We start from the raw sequence: 15,406 nt of genomic DNA on the forward strand, positions 1-15,406 counted from the left end.
TGTCCTAAAAAAAAATGTTTTCTGAAGCTGGTGTCCCTCTTATACCTGTTTTACAGTGAAGTGAATTTTAATTTCATAGCTTTCCAGAGGCCTCAAGAATCTAGCCTGTAACCACGCTACCTCCCCTGTGACTATAAGTGATGAACCAAAAGTCAGAAAGAGGATTAAAATGAGAGTTTGATGTTGTTTGGTTCTTCCAGGCTAAAGTAAAAAGTTAAGAGTTGTATCACTCACTCTGGCACCGAAACCATAGTTGCTCCACTTGATTTCTCAGGAGCAAAGAAAGGCAACAATCTAATTCCAGTGATAATAACTGTTTCAGTTACAGACTGCATTCTTCTTTCAAAACCATGAGAATCTAAACTCCCCAAAATGCATTGCTGCTTTTCAGGGCTGATGACTGCACGTTCCACAGTGACTCACCGTGTGATTTTGCAGAGGTTCTGAAACATCTTCTCAGGATTTTGTCCGTCTGGCCCGTCGGTTTGTCCTGTCTCCTCCAGCTGCTGCACCTTCTGCAGGGCTACACTGACAGCATAGCGCAAGAACTCTGTGTTGGAGCGCAGAACCGCCAGGCTCTCCTCGTGGCTTTGGGCATTGTCCCTGAAGAATCAAGAGCACTGTCAGGGAATTGAGGATGCACTGAAAAAAGCACAGGGATGGCCTATCAGCACTTCGTCTCTTCACACCAGAGCTCAAGTCACAAGCAAAGCACCGTATAGAACAGAACTATCACTACACCTACTGCTTGCTTTCAGTTTGCCACATTAAATTCAAACCCTAAATATGCATTTACACAAAAAAAAACTCACTGGCTGAATCCAGGGTGAAAAAGACCCTTTGCTTTGGTAGCTTAGAGAGAACACTTGGAAGACAGAGCTCTACCAGCATTTCCAAGTACACTAACTGGCACGGTTCAAATTGATATCAGACTCTGTTCCATAGAAGACTGGAGCTCAAACACTGGAACTTATTGACTGGGAACGGCCCAGGACTGTAGGAATAGGAACTCTCCAAACCTTTTAAGTCATAAGCAAGGTCCAGCAAAGCCGGTTGGTCAGTACCATAAATTTCATAGCTACAGTTCCTGCCTGGACTGTGATGCTGCCCTCCAGACACTAAGTGCTGTTACCACAGAGGCTTTGTACAGAAATGAAAACGTCTGTATGGTGTACACAGTGCACAAGACCAGCCAGCATGCAGACACCATGGAAGCAGCTCGTGAGCGGGCCTGAAAGCTACTCCAGATGGGACAGCTTCTCACCTGAACAGAGCTGTGAGCAGAGTAGATACGAAACCCATGGACAGGAAGCTCCGTGCAATTTTGTTGCCCAAGGCAGATTTGTTCTTTCCAGCTTTCTCCCTCAAGATTTCAGAGAGTTTGTTGTAACAGGTAAACAGGCCTAGGACATCCTCAAACTTATTCTTACTGCAATAAAGCAAAGGAAAGCATTAGAGGAGAAACTCCAGTCTTAAGGTTCCCCATTTGAAGCTTCAGCTGCCAAATTACACAGATACTTTCTAGATGATAAATCTATGACATGACATCTCCCTGCCTCCCTAACAGCGTATACCTCATCCACTCCTTCTTGACCTGCCCTTCTACAAAATGTTGTATCACATCTCCCACAACACATGACATTCAGAAGACACTCCCAAGGTTCTGTGAATATCTGTGCCACAAGGCACATACACTCAGAAAACATCATTCTGACTCCGCATTGGGACTATTACCCTGTGCTTGCAGAGTCTGTGTCCTGCACTCCGAAGAGCAAGGCACAGCATAGCACAGCTAGTGCTAGAGGGTAAGATTTGATGTTTTACCTGAAATTCCCTATGTTGAAATTGTACTCAATCAGAACCTCACAAATTCCCATCACCTGGATGGCATAGATGTTATTCTTTACACCAACACCAGAAGACAGAGAAAAATCTGCTGATTTATCCTAAGAAGTAAAGGAAACAAGTGAAAAAATTATTTCAAAACCTGACAAGAACTCAGTGTCTTCTGTCACTGAGTCAAACTGAAAATCTGATTTACCAGTTCAAAGTCTTCCAGCTCACTCTTGATCATCCGTCGTGTGACAGATTCTAGCATCTCCTCAAAGTTTTGCTCAAATCCCACATCCTCCTCCTCCTCATCGTCATCTTCAGCTCCTTGGCATAAACGCACGGTGCTCTTATACCAGGCTAGACAGTGTTGGATACAGCAGAGCAGATGGGCCTGAAGGAAGCAGCCACACAGTCACATTCAGCCTTCTAGAAAGAGACTGCTGTCAGATGAGGACAGCCCGTTCAACGTCACAGGCTGGACCATTATAGCTTGATGCAAAGAACCATAGGTGCCTTCAGAGGTTCATGTCAGTCTCAAGAATATGCCTAATTCCCAGAAGAGGCTTTCTGTAACCCTGCACACAGTTAAAGAGTTCTAGCTTCAGACAAGATTGTCTGTGTGAGCTTGCCTACACAGGATGTACAGACTTAGCTCCCACAACCCTGCTACTTTAACTGTTGGAGGAGACAGAAAGGGAATTTCCAAGAGGGCCCTCACTGTAGCTGAAGTGTCTGCTCCCTTCCTGGGTGTGCTACTGCAGCACAGCATGGAAGCTTCCTTAGGGAAAAACAAAGCAATGAATTGGAATTTGTTCCCTTGGAAATCCTATGAATCGAGATCTCATCTGCACCAATATCAAAGGAACAAGATCAAAGGGCAGATTCTTCCCCCACATCACACACTGCACGACTATTTTATGCAGAATTAAGTTGAAGGAGGAAAAATAACAGAGTGAGCTTGATAGAAGATAACAGAAGGACACTACTCCTCGTGCATTTTTCACACAGGTCCCCCAAACCACTTTGCTAACAAAGCTCTGATAGATAGCCTCAGGCAGGGGTGAAACGCCCAGCTCTACTGTCATTAAAAGAATTGCTCCAAGCTAGAAGAGGTTGAAGAAATACAAGGTATTCAGCTCATGTAGCAGCACAACTAAAATCCTATGGAACAGATGAACTCGCAGCTGTGGCCAGCCAATATAGCTCTTACCAGCGGTTCCTGCAGAAAGATTTGATCTCCTTGAGCCATAATACAACCCTCAAGTTTCAGTGGAGGTAGGAGGTCTGGCTGGGGCAAGTAATATTGTTTTATCTGCCACAGAAAACACGAAATAAAAATAACCAGTTACTTAGTAACTGAGCCTCTTGAGTTGTTTGAATACAGAATACGATGATCTTTTATCTCAGATTCTACAAAGGAGAAACCAGCACCATGGTAATGGGACCATACACGTAACTCAGCCACACCATCTGCTCTGCTAGTAATTAAAATCCCCTCTCCAGTTGCTCTCGTGCCTCTCAGCTAAAAGGCCAGGTCACTGCACTGAAACAAGTCTATCTGACCACTTCCTGTTGTGTTGCTTCAACACGCAACGCCACTTGTGTTTCACCTGCAGTGTTATCCACCCTTTAAACAGTGAGAAAAAGTAACTGTTCCCGTTGTCCGACCTCAATACTGAACGCTTGGCCCTGGTATAACATAAGCGTCCTGGCCCAAGGATGCAGGCAGATATGGAGGCTACACTTGGCTCTACAACAAATCTGTGACAGACCGTGCTTGCACCAGGTCCTTGCTGTCCAGCACAGCACATGAAGGAGATATGCTCCAAGTACTGATGTAGGAATAGAACCAAATAGGGAAAGTTTGGCATATAATGATGCTATAAAATGGTACCCATTTGCACCAAATTCCCATTATTTGCCCTCTGCTACCCAAAAGCTGCCTTGGCTCTGTTCTTGTTCCCTTCTCAGGCCCTATATTGGTGTGGGAAAGCTGGAATTAGTCAGCATGAACTCTATGGATGATTAAGGGGAAGAAAATTATTTGTCTCAAAGAAAGCACAGCCTGTCCAATGGATTGAGGAAATGTGATTGCCTTGTTGCCATGAGCAACGCTGTTGGGGGATGAGTTAATCCTCCTAGATCCTACAAGGACTTGGGTACTCTCCCTATGGGAGGACAGCAATAATAATTACATATCCTTGGGGATGTATGGGAGGCTGACTGTTGTGCACTGCTATGGAACGGGGAGCACACAAAACACTTCTCTGGGCATCAATTCCAAGATGCTGCAAGAAGTGTCAAGGATTGTAAAGGGCTCCAAGACATCATTTCTCTTCCATCCTGTGTCCTGAGACAGGATATGAACCTGTTTCCACAGATGTTTACCTAGTCTGCTTTCTCAATATAGCAGGGATTCAAACACCTCTCTGCAGAAGTGCCGCAGCACTTACACATCTTTTGAGTGCGTGGGAGAACTGTTTTCCTGATATTTAACCTAAATTGCTTGCTATGCCGGTTGCAGTGCGGAATTCTTAGTGCCTCTGCAGCCACGGCCACAGAGCAGTACTTTACCTGAGACAAGAGCGTTTCCATTATAGAGCTGGCCAGCTGGGAGTTCCTGCGAAGGACATCATAAAAACCCTGAAGACAGGAAGGAAGGACAACTTGGCTTACTTGACAAAGAAAAGGAACCATATGCAAAAGCAGTTTGCGTCACAAGACAGAAATGACCCTTTAGCAGCAACCATGAGCAAACAACAATGCACTCAGTGTAAAACCCCATACCTGGCAAAGCAAAGACTCGACAGAAAGAAGGTATGAATCAGAAAGAGCATATATTTCCTTGCAGGAGCCCTCTCACAAGCTGTATCTCCCTAGCAGCAGTGGCATCAAGCCCAGAGTGACTTTCATTGCTATTTAACACCAGCACTAGATCCAACTTCAAACTGTGAAATCCTGCTTCAAAGGCAAAACAAGTCAGTGGGGAAACTGTAGGAGGCAAAAATCCTTTAGACTGAGAAATCTCAGTGGATGGATAAAACAAGCACAAGTTCTATAGCAACACTGAAAAACACATACAGAACTTGCAGCTCACTAAAGGTCAGTCCAACCAAGTCAAGAAGGAAACAAAATCTCTCTCATCTGAACAGTTTAACTTCTCTCAAGCTGGTACCCCACAGTTACCTCAGTTATGCACCCACAAATTGCTCTGTATATTAGGCCCGTTGTCATGAGAAATCTAAGAGAAAAACAAACCTTTAAAGGAGGCTGCAAAAGGACAGGAGAAAAAACAGATCCATGATGCAATCTTTAAGGATGTTTCCCCATACTCTCCGAGGAGGGCTTTCTTTGGAGCCTGGTGTTAACAGAGCTACACTGCTTCCATCCAGTGCCTGCCATAACACTGCTCCCCACTGGGCATCAAACATGCTTCCCATTTCCTTGGCCATGCCAAAGGAAGAGAGACTTTGATTTTTACTCTTAAGCAACGCACAAGACAAGGAAAATACATTAACATGCCTTTGGGCTTATGATGGTCCAAAATAAAAAACAGCAGAAGGACTGAAAAAAGAAATGTATTTTTTTTTATCCAGTCCCTGGTACAAGTACGTGTCCCAAGAAGAACATAACTGAGACGATGGGTCATTTTCTACAATAACGTAATCATTATTTACCTGGGGCTACAGCAGAACCAGACTACAGAAGAGCTACTGACTGTTTAAAAGGAGGCCAAAGAAACCGTGTTTACCTCATATAACATGAGTCGGACATCCGCTTGCTGGCTCAAACATCGCCTCAGGCTGCCCAGGATTTCGAGGCAGAAGGCCTCGTTAGCTGCAGAATTATAGCAGGCGTGAACATCTGCCTGGACCTGAGATGGAATATTAGTCACGTTATACTGGTTACGGTTCTCAAATAGCACAGAAGCAAGGTGAAAAGGGGCCTGACCCCTAAACAGTCACTGAAATAGTCATGAAATAAGCATGCTGCCAGGCAGCGTGCTGTAAGAGATAATGACTCTGAGAAACTACCTCCCCAGACCAGCTTGTCTCTGCATGCTGCATTTCCAAAAGTTCCGCTTCCAGGACTAACCCTTACTCAAGTTATATCTCCATTTTGGGGAAACACAGCACTCCAAATTGTTTCAAACTGTGTCTGTTAGATGCAAGACTGTCGCATACCTGCACCAGAGACTGCAGAACAGCACTTACCTGAGTGGCACCAATGGCCTGGCTGCACTGGGAAGAAGTCAAGCTGCCCAGAATCTTAAAATTTCTTAACAGAAGCAAAAAGCCAGCAACTGCAGCTTTACGAGCATCGAGCTGCCTGTGAGTCAGGGGGAGAAAAGAGAAGCATAAGGAAAAAAGGAAGCAAGAACAACAACATAAGAACAACTCAGCGATGAAAAAGGGTCCACAAAAACACAGTGCCCAGGCCCACTGGCTCTGTATTCCCCAAGAGGACAGCACAGCCCCGAGCAGTTAAGAGGCTGGGAGCTTGCTGGGAACTCCTTTGCTTTACACTCCCAGCATTTTATTTCCTTTCTGCCCTTCCAATGCTCACGCTGAGGGAGAGCCCCAGACACAAGCATTAAACATCCCTTGAAAACTGGAATAGGAGCATCTCGCAGAGCTCTTCTCAGAGGTACAAAATTCCTCAAAAAAAAAAAAAAGCTCTTGCTTTGCTCACTGAAACTCCAGATCTTTTCCCAAGACCAAGTCCCTTGCCTTGAATAATAATGCTGAATTATGAATTCTGTTTTCATAACCAGGCAGCCACTGCCCCACAAAACCCAGTCTACGATCACAGCATTACGAAGACAGCAGGATGTATTTATTGCTCAAAGCATTACCAAAACAAGCCTGCTTCTCTACCATTTTGTAAGAGATCAGAATGCTGAGATGCCACCTTCCCTCTGAGTCAGTGGTGCCTTCTAGACTCTCCCTAGCATCTGGATGCACTCATTTGTAGAGAGCACAGGATTGGTTTTAATTTTGCCTTCTTATTTGGAGTTCCCAACAACTTTCTGAATTTCCAAAGACCTTTAATGTGGGGGTTGGGATCTCTCAGCGGGTAGAGCTGTGACTGTATTGCAGCCCTAAGGCTGAAGGGACAGATGTCACCATTAATTATTGGAAGAACACAGTAAGATGACACATAGCCAAAGCAAACAAAAAATTCTTCTGCTCCAAAAAATTACACATATGAGTTGCAGAAATCTTTTCAAAGAATCCCCTTCCCAGCTTACCTGGAAAAGATAGCTTTTTGGAGAACCAGTATCAGGGAGTCCCTCACTGACATGCTGACTTTGAGCAGGGGCTGGAAAGGAAAATATACTTTGGAGAGAAAAGCACTAAGGCATGCCAAGCCCTTGGTGCATATGAGCTCATCTTCCTCAGGCCCATCTGGCCCTGCATTTCCAATACTGTCATCAGTACAGTAGGGAAACCAAAACATGTCAAAACAGTGTAATATAAAATTAAACCCAGAGAGCTGTAGCAGCAGGACACCTTAGCAGGTTAGTGAGGACACAGTGCAAGGGTTTGGGAAATGACTGCTATAACCAGTTTGGACTAAACAGGTAGAAGTTGAACCCCAGGGCAATATCTCAACCCAGTCAAAGAGAAATACTGACATGGAGCTTGGAAGGAGAAAAAAACAACAATGGCAGCTTCAGCTGTTGATCTGGACCGATATACCTAGGTTTCTACGCTGTGGAGCATGTGGGCATCTTTCAGATGAAAGGTCAGCACAGAGCAGTTCCAGCACCGTTCCAAACGGCACCATGTTTTTTGCTAGAGGGCACGTGCATACCCATGCTTGAAGAACAGTTCCGTGCTACATTGAACAACCTACAGCAGAGCATTAAGGTTTATTTTACAAGAAAGGTTGTTAGATCATGCGTGTAATTGTGGCCTGGAGCTATCGCTGGAACTAAACTAACAAGGGCGTTTACGGAGAAATGCAAAGCCTTACCTGTACTGCCCGAAGGAGCCCTTGCACTGTGTCAATGGGCAGAAAAGATAAATTGTCAAAGGTCTCTGTGACTCTGGAGGATGAATTCTGAAGCACAAGAGGAGCAGACACAACAATATTGGACAGCAAGTCTGAAAAATAAAATGACAAAAGGAGCAGCTGCTGCCAAGGGACCAGAAAAGTCTATATTAGGAAAGAGAGCAAAAGATTTCTGTAGGGTTAACAATTATAGAATAATCAAAGCCCTTCCATTCCTTGGAGAAGTCGTAATAGGATGAGCATTGATAATCTGAGCTCTACGGCAGGCACAAAGCGCAACACACTCGCAGCCTGGCTGCAGGGCCTTGCCCCACCAGAGGGCACTAAGGTATAAGAGAAGAGGCTGCAGCACAGGCATCTCGGCAGGCCCAGGGACTCCCAGGCACCTACCCAAGGCTGACAGGAAGGCAAGCCTAGGAACTGATGGCCACCAACTTTCTGTGCGTCAGCCATTCCACGGCAACCGTCCGAAAACATTTTTCACCTGCGACAAACGCAAGGTGATCCGAGGCTGACACCTCAGTGAGGAGCAACAACAGATTTTCCCGGCTTCGGGTCACTTCAGCAGGAACTTAGCTTCTGAGAAGCTATGTTTTGAAGTGTTCACAGAGCAGTACACAATTCTCTCTTTCCTGTTACCTATGAAGTGGCTGACAGGAGATGCTGCTTTCGTGAGGACTCTGTTCAGGACCTGCTCAAGAACATCACTTCTGATGGGCTCATGGACCTGAAATGACAGACAACAACAAATAAAATCAAAACCTACACAAACGTAAGATATTCCTGTACACCAGAACACAGGCATTGTCCTGTACAAAGCAGATCCATCCAGATCTAAAGGCTAAACTGGGACTGGTTGTCAGAAGTCCCTTTTTCAGCTGAATTCAGACAGGCTGATTCAGGTTTCATCCCGGTCCAATCAGAACCAGCCCATCAGCAAGGCACACACAGTACACTTGAAACAATCGGGTCAAATTGTCTGTGGGATGCAAATTTACCACTTCAGTGAAGATGCTGGTTTCAATCCCACATCTGTCACATTTTCTTTGTGCCTCTGAATCTCTCTACCTTCTCTGCAGTCTCTCTTGTGTAACAGTGATTACACAAGCACCATGCTAGATGGAACACATTAGGATTCGGTCTTTATGAAGATGACCTCTTCCTGCTGGACAGGAATAAAGAGGAAACCAAATCCTGTCTGTGAAGTGCTCATGATGGATACTGTAGGCAAGGTTTTGACACCATTTACCAAGGGAGAATAAGAACAGTTTCCCCCTGCAAAAAACTCTCCAAACCATACGCTACCTTAAATGTTTCCAGCAGGATACTTGCTCCCAGTCTGCAAGCTTGCTGGGCTGGTGTTTTTGAAAGGCCAAAATTGGTCTCAGCTGCCTTCCCTCCAAAGGGCTTTTTTGGTTCATACGATTCCATTAGGCTGAAGCCGAGATCCACCAGGCCCTGAGTAACATAGTCCCAGCCAAATGCACTGGGGAAAACATTAAACAGACCAGGAAAGAAACAACTTAGTCACAGAAAATACTTGTATTAGAGCAGTCTGTATTAAAATCTTCTAGTCATTCCAGACGCAGAGCAGCAGCAAGAGATGCTTGCTCACCCCAGGGAAGGTACCATCCCTCTCAGCCCTGTGACTATCCTTAGGTTGAGGGGCAGGTGCTCAGCCCACACATTTTGCGTTCCTGGTTCTCCAGCCATCAGACTTCTTTTCCAATCCAAAGGTTTCCTTCCTCTGGGAAGTGGTGTGCACTCTGATCTCATCTCAGTGAGACACTGGGCTGCAGTCTGGATGCACGGATCCTACGGATCCTGAGTCTTCAAGGCACAGAGGAAGGCAGAAGTGGAATGCCTTACATCAAACTAAAGGACAACTGATGACAGATCACAGAGCTATCCCACAGGATGTTTAAAGGAATAACCATGTGGAGGAAAGTAAACAGTGAACCTATCACTCATCCCTTGATCAGAACACAAACTACAGCAGGCAGCATGACTCATACCATCAGTTTCTTTCCTAGTAAGAAACAGACAGGGTTCTGATCAGTGTAGTCCTCTGTACCACCAGATGCTGAGATTTGGGGTGGAGGAGGCACATTTATACATCTACGTTTGTTTGTTTGTTTAAATTCACCAGTAGAAAACTGTGATAGAATCGTAACATCATAGAATGGTTGGGGTTGGAAGGGATCTCAAAGATCATCCAGTTTCAACCCCCCTGCTATTCCACTAGACCAGGTTGCTCAAAGCCCCATCCAACCAGGCCTTAAACACTTCCAGGGATGGGGCATCCACAGCTTCTCTGGGCAAAAAGATAGAGACTTTGGATTTTGACGTTGGTCCCTGCTGGTAACAGGTCAGCACCAAACATGTGATCCCAGAGCATTCCAGCAAGGCTGGAACACTCTCCCTCCCCAAGCCTGCTGAGCGTTCTGCAGCACACAGCAACAACTCACCTATTTTTCACCACCTCCAGAATCACAGCTGTTATATCGTATTGTTGAGGAAACAAGTCCTGCAGAAATTTGGAGGCCTGCAGGAACTGCAGGTCCTTGCAGCTTCTCGTGATTGATGTTTTCAAGAAATCAAATATCTGGAACATAAAATCACTGAGCATGAGGAAATAATCTTTGAAATGGGATCTGTATAATCTTGGGCACGTTCCAGTACAAGCACCAGGCAGAATACAAGTCTCAGTACAACCTGCCAAAAACCTTAACTCACTTCTTTCTCAGGACAAATACACCAACCTCATTAAGTGTCTCAGAGAAGGTAATTTGCTGCCAGATGCACTTCAGGTGTCTACCACAGAGCCAAAACGTTAGAGAAGGAAGACAATGCTTTTCTTCTCACCCTACATTTGGCCCACAGGCATTATGATTCTGGAAAATTCTGATATTGTTCTCGAGTCTTTTACAGTGTTTGGTAAACTACAGTGTACTGATGATCTGCCTCCCTCCTAGCATCCCAAAAACACTTTTAATCTGATCCTGATGAGACTATGATCTAACTGCTCTTCCCTTCTTGTACAAGGCTGTGTACACTGCCACTGAAGTTCTCTGTGTATTTATCACACGTACCTGCTCTTGCAGTCTGTGTTTTACTGCAACCGACAGCAAAAGAGCCACGCTGAAGGGACACAGAGCTTTACCAGGGTTCTTCTGTTGCTCAGTCTAGAAAATAGTACGCAATAGTTAGAAAACATGCTATCTTTACCTGCAGCATCCTGCAAATCGAAGAAAGTTATCAGGCTCCTACCACACTGCTGTTGTGGCACAGATGGGAACATGTCTCTTTACACATAACACTTCATGAAATCATAAAATGCCCATAAAAATGATTAAATCCTTTCTAAAGATAACCAGTGTTGATTTTAAAAGCTCTGCTTCAACACCTTCAAGAACAGCGCCTGTTCCATCTCTGTCGTACCTTTAGATGTTTGATTAACTCCTCGCCTAGGTCCTGATCCAGGTTGATAACGGAAATGATATGGAGAATAACAGTGCCCTCCACGTGGCGGAGCTGGTCTAGGGGCACCGTGGCTACCTCAAGGTCCATTGATCTGTAAGGTTTATCAGATTAAAAAAAAAAAAAAAAGAAAAGAGCCATCCAATGCCACAAATTATTTCTTAGGCATCAGGGAGTATGTACTTGTACGACGTCTGACACATTCAGGAGTACTGGGCAGGACAAGGGTGACTGTAAATACCCAGGCTGTAAAGAAAGGGGATGACAGAAAGAACTTACTGTGGAACCTTCTGTTCCTCCTTCTGTCTCTTGTCCAACTGATTGAAAAAACTGATGATTCCTTCCAAAACAGTCTTCTTACTGCCCTGCAAGAAAGGACATTACGTTATGCAGCTGCATGGTCTGCAAGATCCCGGAGAGCTACACTCTATTCCCACACCAATTACAAATGTCATGGTATCCTTTATTTCCCTTCATAAATTGCTGAGGTGCTGGAAGGCTCCTGCACTGCTCGCTTCCAGATGAAATGACGAATGATGATTTTAGTTTGTCCCCTTCTTTTGACCGCACTTATTGAAGAGTTGCAGAAGCTGAATCTCTCACAGCTTTTTGTTTTGTTCCAACTTTTTATTAATTGGAAAGGATCCTTTATATTATAATCAATAAGGAAGGTTTTAAAACCCCTAACTTCATATATATTTAATCACATTTTGGCCAGTGGGGACACAAACGACCTCCTGTAACACACAGGTAATTTGTCTTTGTCTGGACCATTTTGGCGTGTACTCAGTCACAAACAAAGCAAGAGCCAGATCGCTCTGACAAAGGGCAGATACGTCGCTGGCAGCCTCCGCCTGCAGGACAAGCACAGGAGGTGAGACATTTCCAGTACGAGTCACAGGACAACCCAGAAGAGTTATACTGCACGAGCCAATATTACACTAGAAGCGAGCAGGCCACAAAGAGTGAGCAGAGCCACGCTTAAGAACACTGAAAACAACCCACTCTGCTGTCTCCTGGCTCTGAGCTCATCCCTTACTTCCCAAAGGTTCCCTGCTACAGTTCCCCATAAGGAAGAACAAGGTTATTTCTTCCTCTGAGCATTCAGCTTCTTCAGGCTAGAGGGAGATAGAGGAGAAAAAAATACAACAACAAAACAATGATGTCCTGCTGTGTCCTGCTCCCCACAGCACGTTGGGAGCAATCAAAACCCCTTCCAAAATCCAGCCTGTAGCTCAGCTTGTGTATATTTTTTCCTGTGATGCACGCTCAGGAGGAGACCATCTCCCGTGAGCCTTTACCTTAGCAGAAAGCAGCAGCAGCTGATAGACCAGGGGGGGAATTTCCTGCAGGTCTAATTTGGAGAACATCCTAAGGACCTTTTCCACCACAAACTGCAGCTCCTCTCCTGACAGTGGAATATCCCTGTTGGGCCAAATACGCAGCCTGATCATTTTCATAAATTTCCTTCAGAATCCCCCAGTAGATTCAACCCATAACTAGACAAAGAGTTAACGTACAGACAGGCAGCAAGTGCTCCCAAAGTTCTCGCCACAACACAGACCACCCGATACCCAAGCACTGTCCCAGGATACCATTCAACCAATCTGATGTGGACGTTCATTGACCGAAACATGCACGGGGTGACGCCTGGCATGTTCAGACAATTTGTACTTTCCCCAAGCTACCTGTGAAATGGGACACGGGCACAACTGCAGCACAAGAAAGCACTGACGCTTGCTGAAGGAAAACAGAATTACCTGAACATGTTGGCAAGATGTATCACGCTCTGAGGATCCCACCTGATAAAACAAAAGTTTGCCAGAAAACTGAGTGGAAGCAGAATTACTGTTTATCCCTTTACTCAGTTTCCCTGTTTGTTACTTCCTGATATTAAGATCAGGAGCCAAATTTCCAACCCGAAATCACCACTGTCACCCAAATTACCCAGACTTAGAATGGTTCCCAACTGCCCTGGCCCCCACAACAACAAATATCAAGAAAGGAATAAAAACAAACACTTTCTGAGACCAACTCACGCAACACTGTTACAAGACCTGGGAACAGGGTGTTCCTTTGCCTTTCCAGCCAGAGAGGACACTGTCACGGAGGGCACAGATTCAAAGACGACAGAACAGGACACAGACAGTGCCATCCAACTCGTCACGGTGTCCTTCTCAAAGCACAACACGAAACACACCGTTTTGACCCGTAACTAAGGGGATGACGGGGCTCTGGACACATCTAGCAACTGCAGATTTGGCTCTCACCACACCTCTGGGGTGTCACAGGGAATTCTGTAAAAAGCCCAGACAGAACTAGGCCCTGACTGAGTTTTTACCAAACTAACACACAGCGGAGCTGGCAGAGAGGTACGTACTTGCTGGAGCAAAGAGTATTTATCAGCTGTTTCTTAAACTCTTCCCCATTCAGTTCACCTAAAAAACGCAAAAGTCTTTTAGGAGTACACTCCAGAGGGAGAGAGGAGAGGCTGGCAGAAGGAGAAGAGGAGGTTACCTTTCCCATAAGCCAGGCTCTCCTTCGAGCTGGCCAATGCAGTAAGAACAGTGGAAAACAGCTCCAAGGATTTCCCATTAGACAGGCTGCCTCCCTTAATAACATCAACAAACAGGGTGGCAAGTTCAGCCAACGCGTGGCCTGGCAGCTGGCGAACCTGGGAGAAGATGGAATAACATGAAAGAGCCTGGGGCAGACACAGGAGCACTCCTCATACGTGTCCGCGTGGTCACCAAACACCAGAAAAGGACGACATTTCTCACAGTGCAGCTTGTCTAAAGGGGGAGTTCGCCCCACGACCTCTATTTCACGCTGTCTTTAACAGAACAGAGCAGTTAATCAAGCGAAGGCAATTACGATTTTGGAGTCTAAGTCTAGATATCCAAAGATAATCACATTTACACACGCGGCAAGTTCCAAGACCAGCTTAATCCAGGGCAGATCCGTGGGCAGGCCACAGCTCATTTTTCTCAGTGGTGAAGTACTCAGTGTACTTACTAGGGGACAGGCGGCAGACCCCAGGAGAGCCAGCCCAAAGGAGCTCCTACCTCCAGCATCAGCAGCCCTATGATTTCGGACGCCTTGCTCAAATGCAGATCCCCCGACTCCACCAGCGGGACACAGTGCTTGTAAACCTGCAGCCTCCTGAGAACGCCACTCGGCTGGGAACACGGGGAGCCTTATAATGAGAAAGCAAAGGAAGACAAAGAATGGAAACAAGGTTACACAAATAACAACGCGTTACTAAACAGGAAATTTGCAGGGCTAAACTGTCAGTCAGCTGCAGCTCCCCATTTTATATCTCTGACAATGCAGATAAAAAACAGAGTACAGGAAATGAGAATCTCTTGGATAAAACCGCCGAAACACTCAGCCGTCTTATCACACACCGGTTCTGCCGACCTGCCCTCCAGGCTCGGGAAGTGGCAGCATTTTGAGGTGAACCACTTGGGAACTGAGCTTCAGCGGCCAGCTGGTGAAACACACCTCCGTGCTGGCAAAAGTAAAGCCCGTATAGAATACGGTCATCAAAAACGCGTTACTCTAGTCCCCCGTTCCCCCCACAACTACCTTCTGGTGTCACATCCCGCTTACACCCGCCTGGCCCTCACCAGAGGCGACCCTCACAGCCCGTGCTGCTGCCCGCTGCCCTCACCCAGCCGGCCAGCTCACCGTGCCCGCCCGCAGGGACACAGCCCCGGGGCCACCCACCTCTGAAGATCCCCCTCAGCAGCGCCGCCGTCTCCCTGCCCCTCAGGGCCTGCTTCGTCACCATGTCGCCCAGCTGCAACGAGAAGGCCATGCTGCCAGCCGCCCCGGGCCCCGCCAGGAGGGCCCCCGGCTCGGGGGAGGGGGTGACGGGGGGCCACAACCGCGCACCTCGCCCTCCCCCAGGCCCTGCAGGGCCTCCTGGAGCCGCTCGGGGCCCTCCTCGGCCGCCAGCGCCAGGACGCGCTGCGCCATGGCCGCCGCCATCTTGCCCGCCAGCCCGAAACTCCCGCCCGGAAGCGCCGCCCGTCACCCGGGCAACAGCTCCCGCCCCCCGCCCTTCACTTCC

At 46.6% G+C, this 15,406-nt stretch overlaps 1 protein-coding gene across 4 annotated transcripts in view; it reads right to left on the reverse strand.

Moving 5' to 3' along the window:
* The window catches only part of FANCI (FA complementation group I), a 25,962-nt gene extending 10,578 nt beyond the window's left edge, over nt 1-15,384 (reverse strand). For 3 of the 4 annotated variants that reach the window (XM_080607628.1, XM_080607627.1, XM_080607626.1), the window contains exons 1-23: nt 15,229-15,384; nt 15,061-15,133; nt 14,397-14,527; nt 13,849-14,005; nt 13,712-13,769; nt 13,092-13,133; nt 12,633-12,756; nt 11,611-11,696; nt 11,293-11,425; nt 10,944-11,036; nt 10,320-10,456; nt 9,157-9,337; nt 8,491-8,578; nt 7,813-7,943; nt 7,085-7,155; nt 6,048-6,162; nt 5,585-5,707; nt 4,408-4,476; nt 3,044-3,145; nt 2,042-2,224; nt 1,825-1,946; nt 1,265-1,429; nt 424-603 (exon numbers count right to left, since the gene is read on the reverse strand). In XM_080607628.1, coding sequence (XP_080463754.1) covers nt 424-603; nt 1,265-1,429; nt 1,825-1,946; nt 2,042-2,224; nt 3,044-3,145; nt 4,408-4,476; nt 5,585-5,707; nt 6,048-6,162; nt 7,085-7,155; nt 7,813-7,943; nt 8,491-8,578; nt 9,157-9,337; nt 10,320-10,456; nt 10,944-11,036; nt 11,293-11,425; nt 11,611-11,696; nt 12,633-12,756; nt 13,092-13,133; nt 13,712-13,769; nt 13,849-14,005; nt 14,397-14,527; nt 15,061-15,133; nt 15,229-15,324 — 2,660 coding nt within the window. In that variant the 5' untranslated portion in view covers nt 15,325-15,384. Of the gene's footprint in view, nt 1-423; nt 604-1,264; nt 1,430-1,824; nt 1,947-2,041; nt 2,225-3,043; nt 3,146-4,407; nt 4,477-5,584; nt 5,708-6,047; nt 6,163-7,084; nt 7,156-7,812; nt 7,944-8,490; nt 8,579-9,156; nt 9,338-10,319; nt 10,457-10,943; nt 11,037-11,292; nt 11,426-11,610; nt 11,697-12,632; nt 12,757-13,091; nt 13,134-13,711; nt 13,770-13,848; nt 14,006-14,396; nt 14,528-15,060; nt 15,134-15,228 lie in introns of those variants that run through there. The other variant, XM_080607629.1, reaches the window with a different exon arrangement.
* Nucleotides 15,385-15,406: the final 22 nt, after the last annotated feature.

This window comes from Anser brachyrhynchus, assembly GCF_964034855.1.
Source record: "Anser brachyrhynchus genome assembly, chromosome: 11".
Lineage (NCBI taxonomy): Eukaryota > Metazoa > Chordata > Aves > Anseriformes > Anatidae > Anser > Anser brachyrhynchus.